A 17,919-nucleotide genomic window follows, 5' to 3' on the forward strand; every position below is an offset into this window, starting at 1 on the left:
GACTCATCACCAAGGGTCATTCAGATGTCAGGAAGGAAGAAAACTTTCCAATATCCTTCTACGTTCTTCTGCCTGGTCTAAGAATTAAATTGACATGAGACAGATTAACAGGAGAAAATTGAATTTAATTTCGTATTTATGGAAATCCCACATTCATGAGAGAGTCAGAGACAGAAAGGTAAAATGAGGTATGTATGACATCCTGAGCTAAGAAATGTACAAGAGTCTGGGGCTTTCAAGGACAAGAAGGTCGTTCACAAGACAATAAGACAAAGGGCAAGTGATTGGTAATTACATGTTTGCTCTTCCATATAGATGGAGCTACTTAGATAAAATTTATCTCTGGTAATAACTCCTTTTTGGGAAAAATCCCCAATTTAACTTCTTCTAGATAGTTAAGGGAAGGGCAGTAGTTTCTCTTGAACCTATGGATCTTGATGACCTTTGGCTCAAAATAATCTTCATGCAAAAGTGACACATTTGAGGGAGGCTCATTCTGAACCTCTGCACAGGTTATTAAAAGTTGTTTTCTCAGTGGACTGTGTTTTACATGGAGAGTTCCTTCACTTTTACATAACTTATTAAATTATGTAAATAAAATTAGAAGCCTGGGAAAAGAAGATTGAGAACAAAAAGATGAAATTACTGACAAGCAAGTATCATAGTTCCTGTGATTGGAAAGCAGAAAGTAGAATGCAGCCTACCAGTGGTCAGGAGGATTGGAGAGCACAGGGTTAGTCTGCTGAGTTAGCTGTTTAAAGATTAAAATTTTTTTTTTAATTTTTAACTCAAAAATAAAATTAAAATTATTGAAGTGTGTTTATATTACATTTAACAAAATTTAGATTATGATTGCAATTCTACACCAATTCTTTAAATGACTTTAGAACAATTATATGTTTTGTATATTTTTCATTAAATTGTATGGTACACAGTATGTTACCTTTTACTTTATGTCTGAATTTCACATTGAATAATGAAGAGTTATTTTAAAAGTATCTAAAGGATAATCAAGTATTTCACAGGTCTCTTATACACTTTATATTGCAAGATTTGTCATTTGAAGTATCTGAATTAATTTTCTGTTCTTCAGTTACTAACTGCTCTCCTCTGCTGGATCCTTATTTATCAGTGGCATTGGGTGTGACTCAGATAGCTCTGACATCTCTGTCTGGATTTAGTGTAATCCTTCATTTTTAATAGTACTTGCTATCTATTTGGCAATTTGATTGCATTATTTGATAATCAGTCAGGGCCTGACTAATGAATGGAGATGAGCCTTTATGTTAGAAAGGGTACTAATTTTTTAAATGAATGGCTCGTAAGTAAATATTTTTACATAAGGATGATTTTTTTCTTCCTTATGCATCTCAGTGAATATGGTGTTTCATAAAATGAATGCTTAGCTAATGAGGACCCTTTGTATATCTTTGAAATAATAAGTAAGAAACATTATTCCATTCTTTGAAAAATTTAAGTTGGTAATATCATCTGAAGAACAGACAGAAAAAACAGACTTAAGAATCCTGACTTGGCTGTTTACCAAATGGGTAATTTTGAAAAAGTCACATAACTTCTCTGTCCTTTATTCTCCCTTGTTTAACAGGAAGGGGTCAGATTAGACCATTTCTAAATTCTTCTTGCTCTAACATAACTAAATATTTAAAATATTTGGCAGCTATTACCTATATGTTTTCTTACTTTGTGTTTGAATATTTGTATTAGGTCTTGTTGCACAGAATCACAAGAGTGAGAAGATGAGAGTAGTTTTAAACGTCAGTTTTACCAAATGTATTTTGTAGCTGTGGTAGGTTGAGCAGGTCAAATTCTTTTATAACAAACTCAGCAGGGGATCCAGTATGTTTTCAGGGAGAAGTTTTATCAGAACATGTTGTTAGACAGTGTATTTCCACTTTCAAAGGCAGGGGGTAAAAAAAGTCTTGTTTAACCATTCTGTCTTTCCGAATCAGATTGAAAAGGAAGAAGCACAAACAGCACAGCAGAGTAAATAAAAAGATAAATACATGAACAGGTTTTTTTAAAAAATAAAGCTGTTTGATTTATACCTTCACACATATTACACTCTTTTCCTCCAAACTTTTGGGCCTTTTTGGTTTTCTTTTTTATATGTATACTGGGTTGTTGAGAGTTTGAATTTTGTGTTGCTGACTTTAGTTTTACTTGTCATTTATTCTGCAGTAGAAGAATAATTTCTGCCCGCTGGCCATTCTACTTGCAAACTTTCTAACTCAGTAGCTTTTCCCTCAATCTGTGTACTTCAGACAAAGAGCTCAGCTCTGTGTGCGTCTTTCCACTCCCCACCTGCTGTTTAGAGCATTCACATGTAGATATATCAGTAGCATTTTACTCCCCAGCCTCACAAAGTTCAGAGGTTGGTATGGACCATTGTGCTTTAGTACCACCGTCTTGCTGCTCTGATTGTAAACCACACCTCCTCTCTTGCCTCAACCTGGAACTTCAGAGAGTAGGACTAAATGTGAAGTGATGTTAGGGAAAATACCGGCACCTTCCCTATGTATGCAAAGCCTGCACAGCACATTTTGGGGAATTATCTGCCAGGCAATCAGAGAGCATTCTATAAACAAGATGTGAACTAATAACTTAAACTTTATGTTTAGCCCTCACATTTTTGCAGTTCTATAGATTGGATGAAATACTTTTGTATTTCATTACTTGTTCTAGACTTTTTTTATTGCAACCAGATTGGTAAATGTTTCTAAAACGCTTCTAATATAATGATGGTTTACATACACCTTATCATTCTAAAAGTAAGTATAATTATATTTACATTTTTGGACAACGTCATTCAGTCATGATTTAGCAGGTTACTTTTAATAGAATTCTTGTCTAAGGAATATATTGCATGTAGGTAACATGCAAATACAAATAAGGTTAAAACTTACTATAGCCTTTGCTACACATCACTAAATTTTGTGTATGCACAGCTTATGATATGTTAAAACTCAGGAATTACTGTTATAGGTATTGTCATTTTGTATTACTTGTGTACAAAGTAATGGTAAATGTTATTTTTAAAATCCTTTAGTGACATGACTTTAAAAGTGTACTCACTATTTCTTGAAAGATTTTTAAGTGTTCTAACAATGATGACAGGCTAGAATTATAATATTTAATCACTATAGTACATTAAAATATAACAATGGTTTATACTTATCATCTAATGAACTTGTGTCCAAATGGAAACCAACTTTGTTGTATGGTAAGTAAATGTGGGATAACATTTATGATTTAAAAATATTATAAAGCATCCAGTTGCTCCTGAGGCTTAAGGTGGCCATATTTAGGAACAGAAATTTAGGATTTTTGTTTATGGCAGTACAATGGGCCTATTGGGCTGGTGTGGGTCACAAAAATAAGAAGATGAGACCAGATCAGGGAATATGTATATTGCTAGAACCATTGCTATGATTTTGACTGGCCCAGTAATTGAGGAGGTCTAGATGTTGTGGCCAAGGAAGATTAATTAGAGCTTTGAAGTGGAAGGGCACAGGAGGGTAGAACCCTGTCTTCAGCCTGCTTCATAAACCCCTAATTTGAAAGAAACCATGGCTTTAGTTTGTGTATAGGGGATTTCCTTGCTTAAGTACCCCTTCAAGGGTCGTAACTGCTCTTTGAATACATTTGAAACTCCACAGAGTTTGCAAGGCTTCAGTGTAATCTAGCTCCTGCCCTGTGTGGCTCATTCTACACTCCCATATTCTACTCTGTAGCCATCTTTACAGCACATGGTCCCTGTATACCTTCTCATTCCTTGTCCAGACATCACCCCAGGAGTCTTCGCATGTTCTTCCTTTTGCCTGGAATACTTGGCCTCCCACTTTTCTTTAGTTCATCTCTCCTTAACTTTTCAGATCTCAGTTGGTTGTCACTCCTGCTTAGTGAATCCTCCAGCCTGAGTGAGGACTTCAGACCTTCATAGTTTCCTGTACTTGTCCTTATATTGCCCTCATCCAAGCTATGTGGTTGTTGAATGTCTATAGTTCTTTCATTTTCAATGTTTATTTTTCTTTTGCCTGAATACATTGTAATGCCTCTATGCTTTCAACTGTTGATAGACATGTAGGTTGCTTCTAGCTTGGGGCAATTATGGATAAAGATGCTATATAATTTTGTCCATGTTTCTTGGTATACAACATTGATAATCCTAGAAGGAATAAATGTATAGTGTATGTATTATTTTGTATGTACTAAACATTACATAATAAAATAATGTAAGAAACTCTCTTTGCTAAATTAATAGGTAGCGAATGGTATTTTTACCTTAATTTTACTTTTTGATTACCACTGGTAGTAAACACTTTTTTATATATTTTAATTTGAATGTTTTTATTTGTGAATTGCTATTGATGCTATTTGCCCATTTTTCAGTGTGTATAGTGCTTTTTATTTTTGATTTGCAAAAATTATTTATTAATAGTTATACTAACCCTTATCTTATTGGTTAAAAAAAGTGCTTTTTAAGCTTGTCCCTATTTTGTTTTTTTAATTTTTAAACTGTTTATTTTTTAATTTTCTTTTTTTATAATTGCAAATTAAATATATCATCACAGGAAAAAGTTCCAAAAAATTAGATTTAAAAAAACCTATAAGATATAAATAAACATATTTTAATACCCTCTTTCCAATTAACTGTTGTCAACATTTTGATAAATGTCTTGTGACTATATACACATAAATATTTATATTACTATGTATAGTGAATATATGTAACACATGTTATATTCTATATTAATATATATATATTTATATGTGTACATATACGTATATATCAATCTTTAAAATCTGTATATTCACACAGACATAGTTTTACAACAGGATTTTTTTTCTGCTTAATAGAACACATTTTTCCCAATAAATATCATTGTACACCACCATTTAGAATATTTGAATGATATTCCATTGTGTATATGTATATACACTAATTGTTCATTCAACAAATATTTATTGAGCCACTTAATAATGCTGCATAGTAGCGTTATTTTATAGGCATTGGGAACAAAGTGATACACAACACTCCCGCAAAGGTGGAGTCTGAATGATATTGGGGAAAATATACAGTAAACAAATAAACATTTCATATAGTATAAGGTAATAATTAGTACTATGAAGAAAAAAAAAGCAAGGAAGAGGCTAGAGAGTAATGGGTTGGCATGAGGGCATAGGGTACTAAAGGAAGGCCTCCTAAATGAGCAGGAACATTAACTGCAGTATGGAAGCCCACTGTGCCAGTATTTAGGGCAAAAGCTTCTTAGAGAAAGAACAAATGCAAGTCCACAAGATAAGCCTTTGAAAAAAAAAAAGCAAAAGCAATTTGATACTGGTTAACATTTAGGTTACTTCCAATTATTTAACATTTTAAACAAATTTGGACAGACCCTTTTTGTTAAAAGACTTCCTAAATTTTTGCAGGTGTTCTAACTCTTGTCCTTAATTTTCATACCCACTTTTTCCCTGTTGTATATTTTCATGGGTATATTGATAGGAAGATATGAAAGTGTATCTGAAAGGACATTAATCTGATGCTATGTTACTCCATAGCCTAATTCATATTATTTTAGAGGAAATATGAAAGGAAAAAAGTTTTCAAAAATATTAGAATATAGAATGTTTAATTTAGAGTGGAATTTTTAGCTAAGGCAAAAAATTGAAATGATTTGCTTATTTGTACTGCTACTTGATAATTTCTTTTTATGCCATTTTAATATCATGGAACCTTTATAATAAAGTCACTTAAAATAAGAACTTTGACACATAATTTTTTTTTATTTCCCTTAGGTTGCTGATACCAAGTCCTTCTCAGGACCTTTTAATGTCTTGCCTGTGAAGACAAAATGGAGTAACATTGGATTTCATATCCTTCTATTTGATCTGGAAAACCTTGTTGAACTTTTGCTGCCGACTCCAATCTGTGACGTGGACCCTTCCAGTTCATTCTATGGCAGTGAGATCCTGAGAAGAGCCAAAAGCACAGTAGAGAAGAAAACACTGACACTGAAAAGAAATAAAACTGCCTGTGGTCCTCTCTCAGTGGAGGCACAAGCCCAGCCTGTCAGTGAAAGCCCAGCCCAAGGAGACAATACCATCAAATTATCAGAAGAAAATGATGGCATTAAAAGGCAGAAGAAAATAAAGAGCTCCAAAAAGATGCAGCCTAAGCAATCAAGAAAAGTCGATGCCAACCTCACAATAGACACAGCTAAATTGCTCCTATCTTGCCTTTTACCATGGGGAGTGGATAAAGAATTAGATAATCCTCTGTATTAAGCATCTCAATATTTTAAAGCTTCAGGGTCCTGTTTCTTTAGGACTTGCTTCAAATGAAGATCACTTCTCATTGATGCTGCCAGGTTGGGATTTATGCAATGCTGAAGTGAAAAAAGACTATTCAAAAGTGAATTTATTTTCCAGAAAAGTTTTGGACTTGTCAAGTAAATACACTTCCACTCTTCCAAATCAGGCTGGGATGCCAAGAGGACTGGAAAATAATTCTGATTCTTTGCAAGAGTCAAACATGATAGTTTACTTATTGAGCAAACTATTTTTAGTTAATAAGTTAGTTAACATGCCTTTAGAACTGGCATGTGGAATTGACAGGTAAGACATGCCTAGAGATTTTGACTATTTTTATTTTGGACATTAAAAAATTATTATTGGTTATATTTGGCTCTCTAGCCTCTCTCCCTCCTTTCCTTCCTTCCTTCCTTCTTTCCTTCCTTACTGCCTTCTGATGAAGAGTAAATATGCAGCAACTCCTTTAGCTCACAACATATTTAAGAAAATCTTTCTTTTAATTATTTGAGATTGAAGGATAATTTGGGCAATAAATTATATATTTTAAAATGTATTCATCCAACAAATATCCAATGCTCTCATTATATGAGAAGGAAAATCATAGTGCCAGATGCTGAATGATTAAATAGATAGGTAGATAGATAGATTCATACACACCTTGAAATCTATTATTCTCTCTATGAATTAGGTATGAACAAAAAACATTTAAGTAAATACCTATGATGATATATTTCATATTCTCATCAGGGAAGGAAAAATTTGAAAATTTTGTACCTTAAATCCCACCATTTAATTTATACATTGGCATATTAAAATAGAAGTATTATCATTAATTCATTTATAGAAAGTACAGTTTAGTAATAATAGCTATTGTTTTTCGAGTGTTAAATATCTAGTAGTCGCCATGTAAGCCCTTTACATGTATGATTTCATTTCTTAAGCACAGCAAGGGCTGGGGTTTAGGTTATGATTATTTCACTCATTGTATAGATGAGGATATTGAGGCTTATAAAGAGGAAATATCAACCCCAAGATTAGTTCAGCTCCTTACAAGCTGATTCAAGGCTGACTGTCAGTATAATTCCAAAGCCTGATTGCTAACCTTGACTGTGTGTTTGCCTTCTCCCACTGCTAAAATTCAGTGTAGTTTTTCATAGTCTGATATCAGAGGATTGAATTCAGTCCACCAAGTGCTTACTAAATATGTCCTTAGCACTAACTTACAGAGGAAATAAAAATAAATTTCTCATTTGGGTAGGAACTCGTTCAAGTGATAAAGATAATGCACATGAAATAAGTAGGAAACATTGAATTAGGGTAAAGGGACAAAAAGAAACATTTATAGTATAAGTGTTACAGGTGTCAGAGCAAAGAGAATAATCAGTGTGAGACGAAACAATCAGAAAGCCTTTATAGAAGAAGTACTATTTGAACTGCTCGTTGCATGGTGGTAAACGGTCCTTGACATTTCTGTTTATTGATATGAGCTCAGTTCAGCCAATATCTGTGCCAAGTACTATTATAATAATTTTCCTGCTCTCAGTGATCCTACAGCCTGGTAGCAAGTCCTATGGATTATGTAGATTCAGTGTTATGCTTCCTTCCATTACAGGGCTTTCCATTTTCTGTTTGGTGGCTCTACTCATGACAAAACAGACTAATGAATTTATGTGATTCATACACTTTCCTCTATTTTCCTCTATTTTTTCCTTCTATTCACTTAAAATACATATGTATATATTTATATAATATATAAATCCACATTTATAATTTATATTTATATATAAGATAAATATGTATTTTAATTTCAGATAGGCTTCTTTCACTTTTCTTCCTAGTACTAAGAAAATTAAATAACACCTAAAGTAAGATATAAAAATAGATTAAAAAAATCAAATTTCTTCTGTATAGCACAGGGAACTGTATTCAATATCTTGTTATAAAAATAGATTGAAAAACAAATTTCTTCTGTTTAGTACAGGGAACTATATTCAATATCTTGTAATAACCTTTAATGAAAAAGCATATAGGTGTATATATGTGTTACTGGGACATTGTGTTGTACACCAGAAATTGACACATTGTAACTGACTATACTTCAATTAAAAAAAAAGTGTTGTCAGTGGAGCCTGAAAGCCTGAGAATAAATCCTGTTGTTGTTTAGCCACATGACTGTAGACTAGTCACTTAGCCCTGCTGGGCCTTGCTTTTCCTCATGTACAAAATGAGGTGAATAGAATAGGTGATCATCAAGATTTCTTCAAATTCTTAAAAACCTGGGCTACCTAACAAATTAAATTTGTTAGCCTGATCATGATCCCATAGAGCATATAAGGGACTTAGTTATTGTCCCCAGAGGTTTTCCTTCTTAGTTTGTTCCTGATTTAGAACAAAGGATATGGAGGGTATATCCGGTACCCTTTGGGGGAGATTAAGGGCTTTCAGAATGCCTACCATTAAATGGCCTTAAAATCATTGCCACACACTTAGTTAAATCTTTACAAAACTTTTTATCAAAACAAATTATTGAATGGAGGTTTCAGGATTAGAGACTGCTTCCCTAAATAAGTTGTTTCAGATTTGATCTGCTGTTGGAGAATGTGTGTCATTTTTCAGGAAGTCAAAATAATGTGTATTGGATTTGTCACACCAAACCCTTCCAACAAAATTGGCCATTCTCCTAACATTTCACTGTGGTTGTGAAGGTCGAGAAATCTTTGTACGCTTGACAAGTGAGTGCATGACGTAACTAAATTTTAAGAGCTATCTGCCTATGAGAATATCCTTGGACAGTATCTGAAATTTCCTCTCATTGAATTTGTGGACTAGGGAAAAGCCTCCCTTCATCAAGTCCTGATAGAACCTGGGGATAATTTTTTGGCAGATATAAACATAATAGGATTCAAAAATTTATTGCATTAGCCACAGATCATATGACCTAAAGTAGCAAGGCTCCTCCAGTAAGTGTTTCACAAGATGATTCTAGTAAACTAAGATTCACAATTCAATTGGGATTAGGGTTTTAGGTAAGCCAAAGTGGGGAGACAAGATTCACGAAAGAGATTAATGTCAAAGGCATTGCTGTAATGTGTTCAGCTCCCAAATTTGAAGTGGTCATGCACTTATACCTTCAATTTATTACTCAAAATATTTTTATACATCTTTAATAATACCCTTTAAATCTTTTTTCAACAGTTCTTTCAAAGTGGAGTCTGTGCACAACAAGATGAAAAGTCCTGGGAATGATATTTCGAATATTTCAAGCTTCTACGGTTATTTACGAAATGGTAAAGGAGTTACAGATACAGTCTAATTTTTTTCTTCTATGAAATAAAAGTGCTATAATAGGCTAGCACTCCACAGTTTGGGATGAGAAGTGTGCATATTTATTGTTTGATTTAATCTGCATTTCTCATGGTTAGAGTTTTGTATTATGTATGTCCATATTTGAAATATATAAAAAATTTTATTATTAAAATAAATACCTTATAAGACATGAAATATGGTGGATTTCATCAAATTATCTTTGAAATACCTGAAAGTCTGAATGAAATTTTTAAGCAAAGGAAACATTTAATTAAATTAAATATTTAATTAGCTTAGGGCCATAATGTAATTAATACTAAATTAAGGTCACATGTAATTTATGGGGACGTTTACCACCTCAATATCTTTATTACCAAATAACTGATTATTAATTAGGGGATTTTACAGCTATTTCAGAAGGTTATATAATGGTCCCTGAATTCTTCTTGGTAACAAGCTTGGTGTTTAGATTTTCTTTTGACACCAAATGGTAAATACCTTTCCAAAACCTGCTTCTCCAAATTTTTGACGTGTCAGTAAACGGCGATTCTAGCCTTCCAGTTATTCAGACCAAGAACTTTAATGTTATTTTGACTTTCCCCTTTTTCTCATATGCCACATCTAATCTTTTAGTAATTACATTGGTTCTACCTTCAGAATATATCCCAGATTCTGACTCCTTCTCCAGCACCTACACAGCTAACCCCCTGGTGAGCCTTTATCCCCTTTTTCCTGGACACAGAAGCCTCTTAACTACACCTCTGCTCCTATTTTTGTTTCTTACATTCTGTTCCCAACAAAACAGCCAGAGTAATCTACTTGAAACTAAGTCAGAACCTCATGCTACTACTAAAAACCTTTCAGTGGCTTCTTTTTCACCCTGAATAAGATCTATAGCCCTTAGGGTAGCTCACAAGGCCCTGTATAACCAGGCTGCTCTACCCATGTCATCGCACACACACCCCCACCTGACCTCATCTCTTTGAACTCATCCCCTGCTTCACTGGTTCCATCTACACTGGCCTTCTTAACTCTTACCCAAGCACGCAGGCAAGGTTTAGGGTCTTTGCACTGGTTGTTCCCTCTGCTTGAAATGCCCTTTCTCCAGGTTCTGCGGAAGTCAACCTGCTGCTCCTCCCCTCCATCCTCCATCCTTCATTTCCTCCTCAAATGCCATTCTATCAGTGAGGCCACCCTCCCTTCTGCCCAGTACACCTTACCCCCTTCCCTGTTTTACTGTTTACATAATCCTTTACACTATCTGACATACTGTATATATCATTTTTTTCATTTGCCCTCTACCTCCTGCTACTCAAATGTAAGCTCCAGGGAGGTTATTGTTTTTTTAAGGACAGTTTTATTCACCATTGTGTCCCCAGTTCCTAGAACAATACCTGCAAGGAATTAAGCAAATACTTTTGGATTAATGGATGAATAGAAAATAGAACAACGGTTTTGGAGATAAACCGCTGAGGCTCAAGATCCAGTTCTGCCACTTACTACTTACGTAGCTTTGAATGTATCTTTTATTCCTTTAAAAGCCATTTTTACGACATTTGTAAAATGGGAATAATATTCCAGACTTGATGTGTATGTTGCTCCCAAAGTTGTGCAGTATATGATCAATACATTGGGATGACCTGAACAACAGTGCAAGTGGCTCTCTCGGGGCTCTTGAAAAGAAAATTCAGGATATTTTAAAGTAAGAGTTTATTAGTAGCATCGTAGTATGACCAAAGAATTATGCCAGTGACTTTACTAGATGTTATCTCAACTAATATAGAAACAATGCTATATGGTAGGAAGATCTCTGTTTTTCCCTTAGGAAAATTGGGGCTCAGAGAAGTTAGATGACTCACTTATAGTCAACCAGCTGGCAAACTGAAGGGCCAGGGTTCCAGCCCAACTCTGTCTAATTCCAAACTCCTAGCTTTTTCCACTATGTCAGGCCACTTCTCACATTTATGATCACAAGTCATGTTCCCTATGACCCAGTCTGGATTGTCCTGCCTTCTCCTTAGGTGGTAGCCCTTATTGGGGTTATTACCCTAATTTTTATTTTTTATAACACTGGGGAAGAGACTAGAATTTAAGGTGTATTATGAGTGGTTTCTGCAGAGACCTGGGGATTTGCCAACCAGAGCCAAGGAGGTCCCAGTTTTTCCTATGACTGTCCCAACCAAAGCAGCCTGAGCAACTAATGTTATTACTGAACAGTCTCCCTGATGTTTAGAGGCAGCCTTTATAGCATTTAAAATTCAGTTAGGTACTAAGGAAACGTGGTTTTACGTTTTAATAATCGGAAGAGGTGAAGGGAAAGGAGGAATTCACTTCATGCTATTAATTCTACAAAGTCTAAGCCTGAGGAATAAAATAATACTCTGAGGTGCTCATTCTGTGAAGGGTTGACAGGCACCAATACCCACTTCCATCATCAGAATTGATGGCTAAGTATATTGGTAAGCCTTGGATGTTTTCTTTTTATCTTTCCCCCTGAAGTTGTAATTAATTCTTTTAACTCACTGACATTGCCAAGAAAAGTTGGCTCTCATTTCCATCTCATATTAAAATTTTAACATCACATTAAAGTGTGCTGTGAAGTACCCCGTGATGCCAGTAAGTAGTTACAGTTGAGACCAATACTTCGCTTTGATGGTGGAGTCACAAGGTCAACAAAACGAGAGAGGGAGAAAGGAAAGAGATCAAAAGGAAATTTTCTCTTACCTGCTGTGCTTATGAAGAAGTGGAAAATACGACTTCAAACTCATAGTGCTCTGTCTTACTTGCACGTTTTATGCACTGTTCTTGGTCATTTCAAATTCACATCATATGTTCCATCAGGAAAAAATAATAATATTAATAATGAGTCAGAAGTTTCCTATATATTTCTTTCATGTTCTCAGTTTGCATTATATCAATACCTTCTATTACACCTCCCTTGATCACTAATGTGAGATATATATAAATACACACACACATATATATTAATATATAAAATGGTAATTCAGTGGAAAGCATATTGGAATAATACTAATTTAAATAGTTGAGCCAGGATTTCAAACATATATTAATACATTAATTTAAATAGACAATTATAGCAATTTTCCCTCCAGCACAAGCTTTCATCATTCCTCCTTATCTCACTCCTGGATCTGGCACCTAGATAATACACTTTAGCCATCAGAAAGCCTTAATTCATCGATTTTTTCATTTGGATGATAATATGTACATTTTCAATTAATGAAAAGGTACTTATTAAGTGCTTTTTTGTGTAGGGAACTGTCGGACGCTTTATGGATCAATTTAAATAAACCAAGCCATAGCTCACTCTTAAAATTTCACAGTGAACATTAGGGCAAATAGATAGAAAGGACATTCAAGAGGGCAAACTTAAAAGAAACAATACATAACAAAATGAGTTAAATTAAAACATAAGTGCTATACCTATTGATCAGAGTAGTATGGCTGGGCAAGAACGAATCAAAGGAAGTCTTTTATAGGATTTTCTGTGTGATAGATATTGATTTATGGCAAGGTAGATTTTCAGGAATTGTACGAGGAAGGAGTTATAAAATTCAGTGATCTGTTTTTTGGGGGAATGTTAGTCATTGCATTTTGTTGGCAAAAATATGGAGATGGGTTTAAGGTATAAAGATGAATTTCATTTGATGTGAATATGTATTAGTATAATTGTTAGAAATACATATAAATTAGTCAGTGTTTCCTGAATCTGGCTATGTATGAAAATGATCCGAGGTACTTTTAGAAAATATTAATGCCTGCCCCATCCTCACCCTGGGGCCTATTAAATCAGAATTACTGCAAGATTGAACCTGGACTTTGGTGTTTGTAGGAGGGCGGGGTGGGGAAAGCTCCATGGGTGATTCTACTGTGCAGCCAGAGTTGAAAATCATTGGGTTGCATCTGTGTTTAACAGTCTCAAGATATAAATGTGTTCTGTGTATTTCTAGGTAAGAGTGAATCCCATCTACCTGAAGCTGATGTTTCACTTTTGAAACTAATTTCCTGTTGGAGAGACCAGTATGTCCAGGTACGATACAGTTCATGTTCTTGAAGGCACTGGAAGAGTTCCTGGCAGTTGTGGTTTATTCATATTCATACTCATATTCTCTTGTACCTGAGAGTACAGGTAAGGAGGAACTCCTGTCTTTGCATAATGTTTTCTTCCAGAGTATTTCATTAGGACTAATAGGACTAATGCAGAGACTAATAATGAGGGAAAAGTAGAAAATAACATACACAAGGATGCACCAAGTTAGAGGCTGTGAACAGGGGGAGCAGAGGGATGGGTATTTATGTTGTTACAGGTAACTTATTGCCCACTGAGGTTTAAGCTGGTGGCAGAAATGTCTATTATTTGATTTCAAATTGTATCATGATGTAAAGGTCCCTAAGCTTAAGAATTTGGTAGGTGTAATTAGAAATCATTTTCTATCCTGAGAATGCTTCCTATGTGGGCTGATCTAGAAAGCTGGTTTCCTCAATGTTCAACTTAAGTTCTTCTTCCTCTTTTAAGGGTTTTTTGTGTCCTAAAAGCTAACTGGGTCGTTGTGTACATTGTACAGAAATATCTGTGCGTTGATGAGATGCCTATTTGTTGGAACTTTATTCTTCTCTGTGAGCTTCGTAAATGTCAAATTTGCAGGACAAGAATAGCGATCACTCCAGTTACAAATGGTTATTCTTGGTTACAGGAAAACAAAGAAAGCTAACTCAGAACAAAACCAAATAAACACAGTTGGGACCATTATTAAAACCATGGCCTACCTAATCCCTTCCCTCATCATTCTCCCAAGTTGGCACATTGAACTTTTTATGTCTGCTGCAGAACCTTACTCTTCTCTCAGGCTGGAATTCTCATTTTTCCATTCATCATTTAGGTCTTTGCTCAAAAGCCAACTCTTCAGAGAAGTCTTCCCTGATCACTCCTTCTAACATGGACACTGCACCTTCCCTTCCCCCGTGCTCTAGTCACCATCACATTACCCATTTGATTTTCTTTGTCCTGTTTCCTTTTAATGGAAATTATACCATTTGCTTTTTTGCTTGCTTCTCTTCTGTCTTCTCACTGTTATAGAAGCTTGCTGAGAGCAGGGACTTTGTCTCACTCATTCCTTGCACAGAAGCCAGTCAATAAATATTTAATAAATGACTGAATAGCTATTCTAAATGCCTCTGCAATAATCAAATATTTGTATATGTTGACTTTTTCAGCAGATTAGCAATCACGCTGAAGAGTCTCTATTAAACGTGGGACTTTTTTCCCCAGTACCCAAAGAATTTCTCAATGGGAGAATAAATTCTGAAGGAAAAGAATTCAAAGAACATTTATCCTGAATTGCTCTAACTAAAGATCTTTTGTAGTTGCTCATTTGACCTTCAAATAAATTTTAATGTGGTTTGGATATGTTTGGACTAATGGACCTTTAAGGTTCTATGATTCTATGACCTTGTGTAAAATGCTAGCAGCAGAGCAGATATTACCAAAACGTTTATTATTTGCTCTGTATGAAGTTTAAGCTTCAAAGTTCTCTTCTCATTTGATGAGATCAATAATCCTGGAAGATAGGTTTAACTTGTTGATTATTTCCCTCGTGCGTAAGATGGCGATGAGAATTCCTGGGGCCTTCAGGAAAAACAGTGGCTCTTGCAAGTGTCCGTAGAAATTCTTCATTAACCAATCCTCACAGTCCTTATAAAGCTGTTCATTTAAGCAGTTAGTTGAATCATGTTAACTTGAATCCATTTTTAATGTATTTTAGGAACACTAGATGGTAATAGAATGATTTTGTAAAACAGCAAAATCCTATTTCAGATATTGAAGGGGGGGTAACTGTAAGGATGTAAAAATGAGGGTAAGAATGAGTTAATTTTGCAGAAGAATGAGTTTGTCTAGAGATTATCTCTTTTGCTTCTCACACATGAAATATACCCAACATAGAAATAAATGCTGGGAGGGGAGGAGGGTATAGCTCAAGTGGTAGAGCACATGCTTAGCATATACAAGGTCCTGGGTTCAATCCCCAGTACCTCCTCCAAAAATAAATAAAGTTAATTACCTCCTCCCACAAAAATAAAATAATAAGTAATAAAATAATTTTTTAAAAAAGAAAGAAATGCTGGGAAAGCAACAGCAAATTTTGGGGTTGCTAATTTGAATGTTTCTGAAGCAGCACTGAAGGTCATTGGTTTTTATAATCTAACACCAGTGGTTAAAAATCTTGACATCCAGGCCTCCGGGGAGAAGTGTTGCTTTTCTAGGAGATGATGCAAAGACACAAAAGGCTAGTGTGAGCCTAAGTGTTGCGAAATTGCTTTTATACCAGAAAATCTGGACACTGAAACCACAAGCAGGCCACGGGGGCTCTTATGAGTCTCCATAATGCTCTGTGTTATTGTACAATACTTTGCTGTTTCAAGGTGTAGGTAGAAAAGCATTAAACTTTTTACCTTGCTATGGCACAGTACTACTTCTAGTAATAAGTATATGGCCCAGAGGTGACTGTCTTTTCCTAGCCAATGGATTTTTAAACCTTATTTTAATCTCTGCACATTCCTTCATAAGAGCGTAATACTTTGCATATCTGTCTTTTCAGGAAAACTATACATGCATTTGGAAGACAGCTTTATAGCTACACTGCTTTTAATTCTAGCTCAATATTAAAACCACGAAGTTATATAAAATAGTGCCTACAGATTTTATATTTTATTGGGAAGAATTATATGCCTACTACCTATCTACAAAATTTATCTACTATATTTATGTGCTAGAGAGACTCAAGTATTGACAGTCAGAAATTATCATAAATTTTACTTCCCATAGTGTATATTTTTAAAATATATAGAATCTATTTCAATCCTATTAGCATAGTTTTAGTGCCTACTGTATGCCAATACTATGAAAACATTATTATACGTTTATATAAGTTGTATCATTTTGCTGAGTATTGATTTCGCATCTGAGCATAAAGTGTATATTTTGAGTTTGTTTCCAATTGAGTATGTGCCATTCTGTATTCATTTTTGGCTTTGTGGCTCTGAGTATCCTGCTCACTATAGTTAATATGTTTTATCCTGCTATTTCTGCTTTGTCTTATTTTTAATAATACTCATATTAGTTATTCTTGCATTATGCATTTATAGTGACAAATATGTCAAAAAAATTCCAAAATTTAAGTTAAAAAATATGGTCATGATATATAAATCTAATAATTAGACATGTTAATTGAAGTTGCATAAATCCCAGTATATTTTTAAGAAAGAATGTTGATCCAGGTTGTTATAGAATATTCTGTATACAGTATATAGAATATGTCTAGTAGATAGGGGATACTCTAAATCACAGTTGTGGGTAGCTCCTTAGAGATGATAATCATCCCAGGGTGAGAGGGCAGCCATAATCCCGTGGGTACATAAGGACAAACTGCCCATTCTGAAGGATATACCATAGTCTGGATATATTACAAGTCTGAGAATATCCTCCAATATCTTCCTGATTTTTATAGGTATGGACAGAAGCAAATTCCATGCAAGTTCTGTGACTGACAGCTTTCATTCTAGCCTCTCTTGGCATCAAAGACTTTGTTTTATCTGGCAGGATATGAAGTCCCAGAGTAGTATGTGACCTGTCAAAAGTTGCATTTATAGTAACTGTCATAATCGGATCAGAAATTTGGGCCTTCTCATTTCAGATTCACAGCTCCTTCTACAACATTATCCACATCTTGGAAGCTATGGTATCAAATAAAATGTGTGACACAATTAAAATGAAATAAACTGAGTGATGTGAAATTGTCCATGAATAACTAATACAGTTTTTCCCATCATAATATCTACATGATAAGCATGGTTCACTTATGAACCATGGTGATCTAGAAGAGTATATGTTAGTAGATATCATATCTAATAGTAAATATAGTTTTAGCAATGTTAATAGAAACATTTCAATGAAACATTCAACATAATTGAATCTCAGGATATGGTAGATATTAATAAGCATGATTCATCAGTATCATGATGTCTAGAATTATATGGTATTTCTTCCAATTTATTCCAAATACCATATGGTATATAGTAATTACATATTCATGGTATGCAATAGCTATCACAGTTTTGAGTCTCTCATCACATAATATGCATGAGTAAGCATTATGTACCTGTATTGTGACAGGCATTACTGGATTTGGTATGCAATAGTAAAATCACATTATTCATTAGCCTTTTTTTTTTTCACAACCTAGCCAAACATTTCAGTGGACA

General features: G+C 34.6%; 1 protein-coding gene across 1 annotated transcript in view; it reads left to right on the forward strand.

The window, feature by feature from the left end:
* WDR72 (WD repeat domain 72) overlaps window positions 1-17,919 on the forward strand; it is a 190,930-nt gene that overhangs the window by 98,959 nt on the left and 74,052 nt on the right. Inside the window, 4 exon segments of the mRNA XM_032481155.1 lie at window positions 5,818-6,291; window positions 6,293-6,636; window positions 9,529-9,620; window positions 13,611-13,690. Coding sequence (XP_032337046.1) covers window positions 5,818-6,291; window positions 6,293-6,636; window positions 9,529-9,620; window positions 13,611-13,690 — 990 coding nt within the window.

This window comes from Camelus ferus, chromosome 6 (assembly GCF_009834535.1).
Source record: "Camelus ferus isolate YT-003-E chromosome 6, BCGSAC_Cfer_1.0, whole genome shotgun sequence".
Classification (NCBI taxonomy): domain Eukaryota; kingdom Metazoa; phylum Chordata; class Mammalia; order Artiodactyla; family Camelidae; genus Camelus; species Camelus ferus.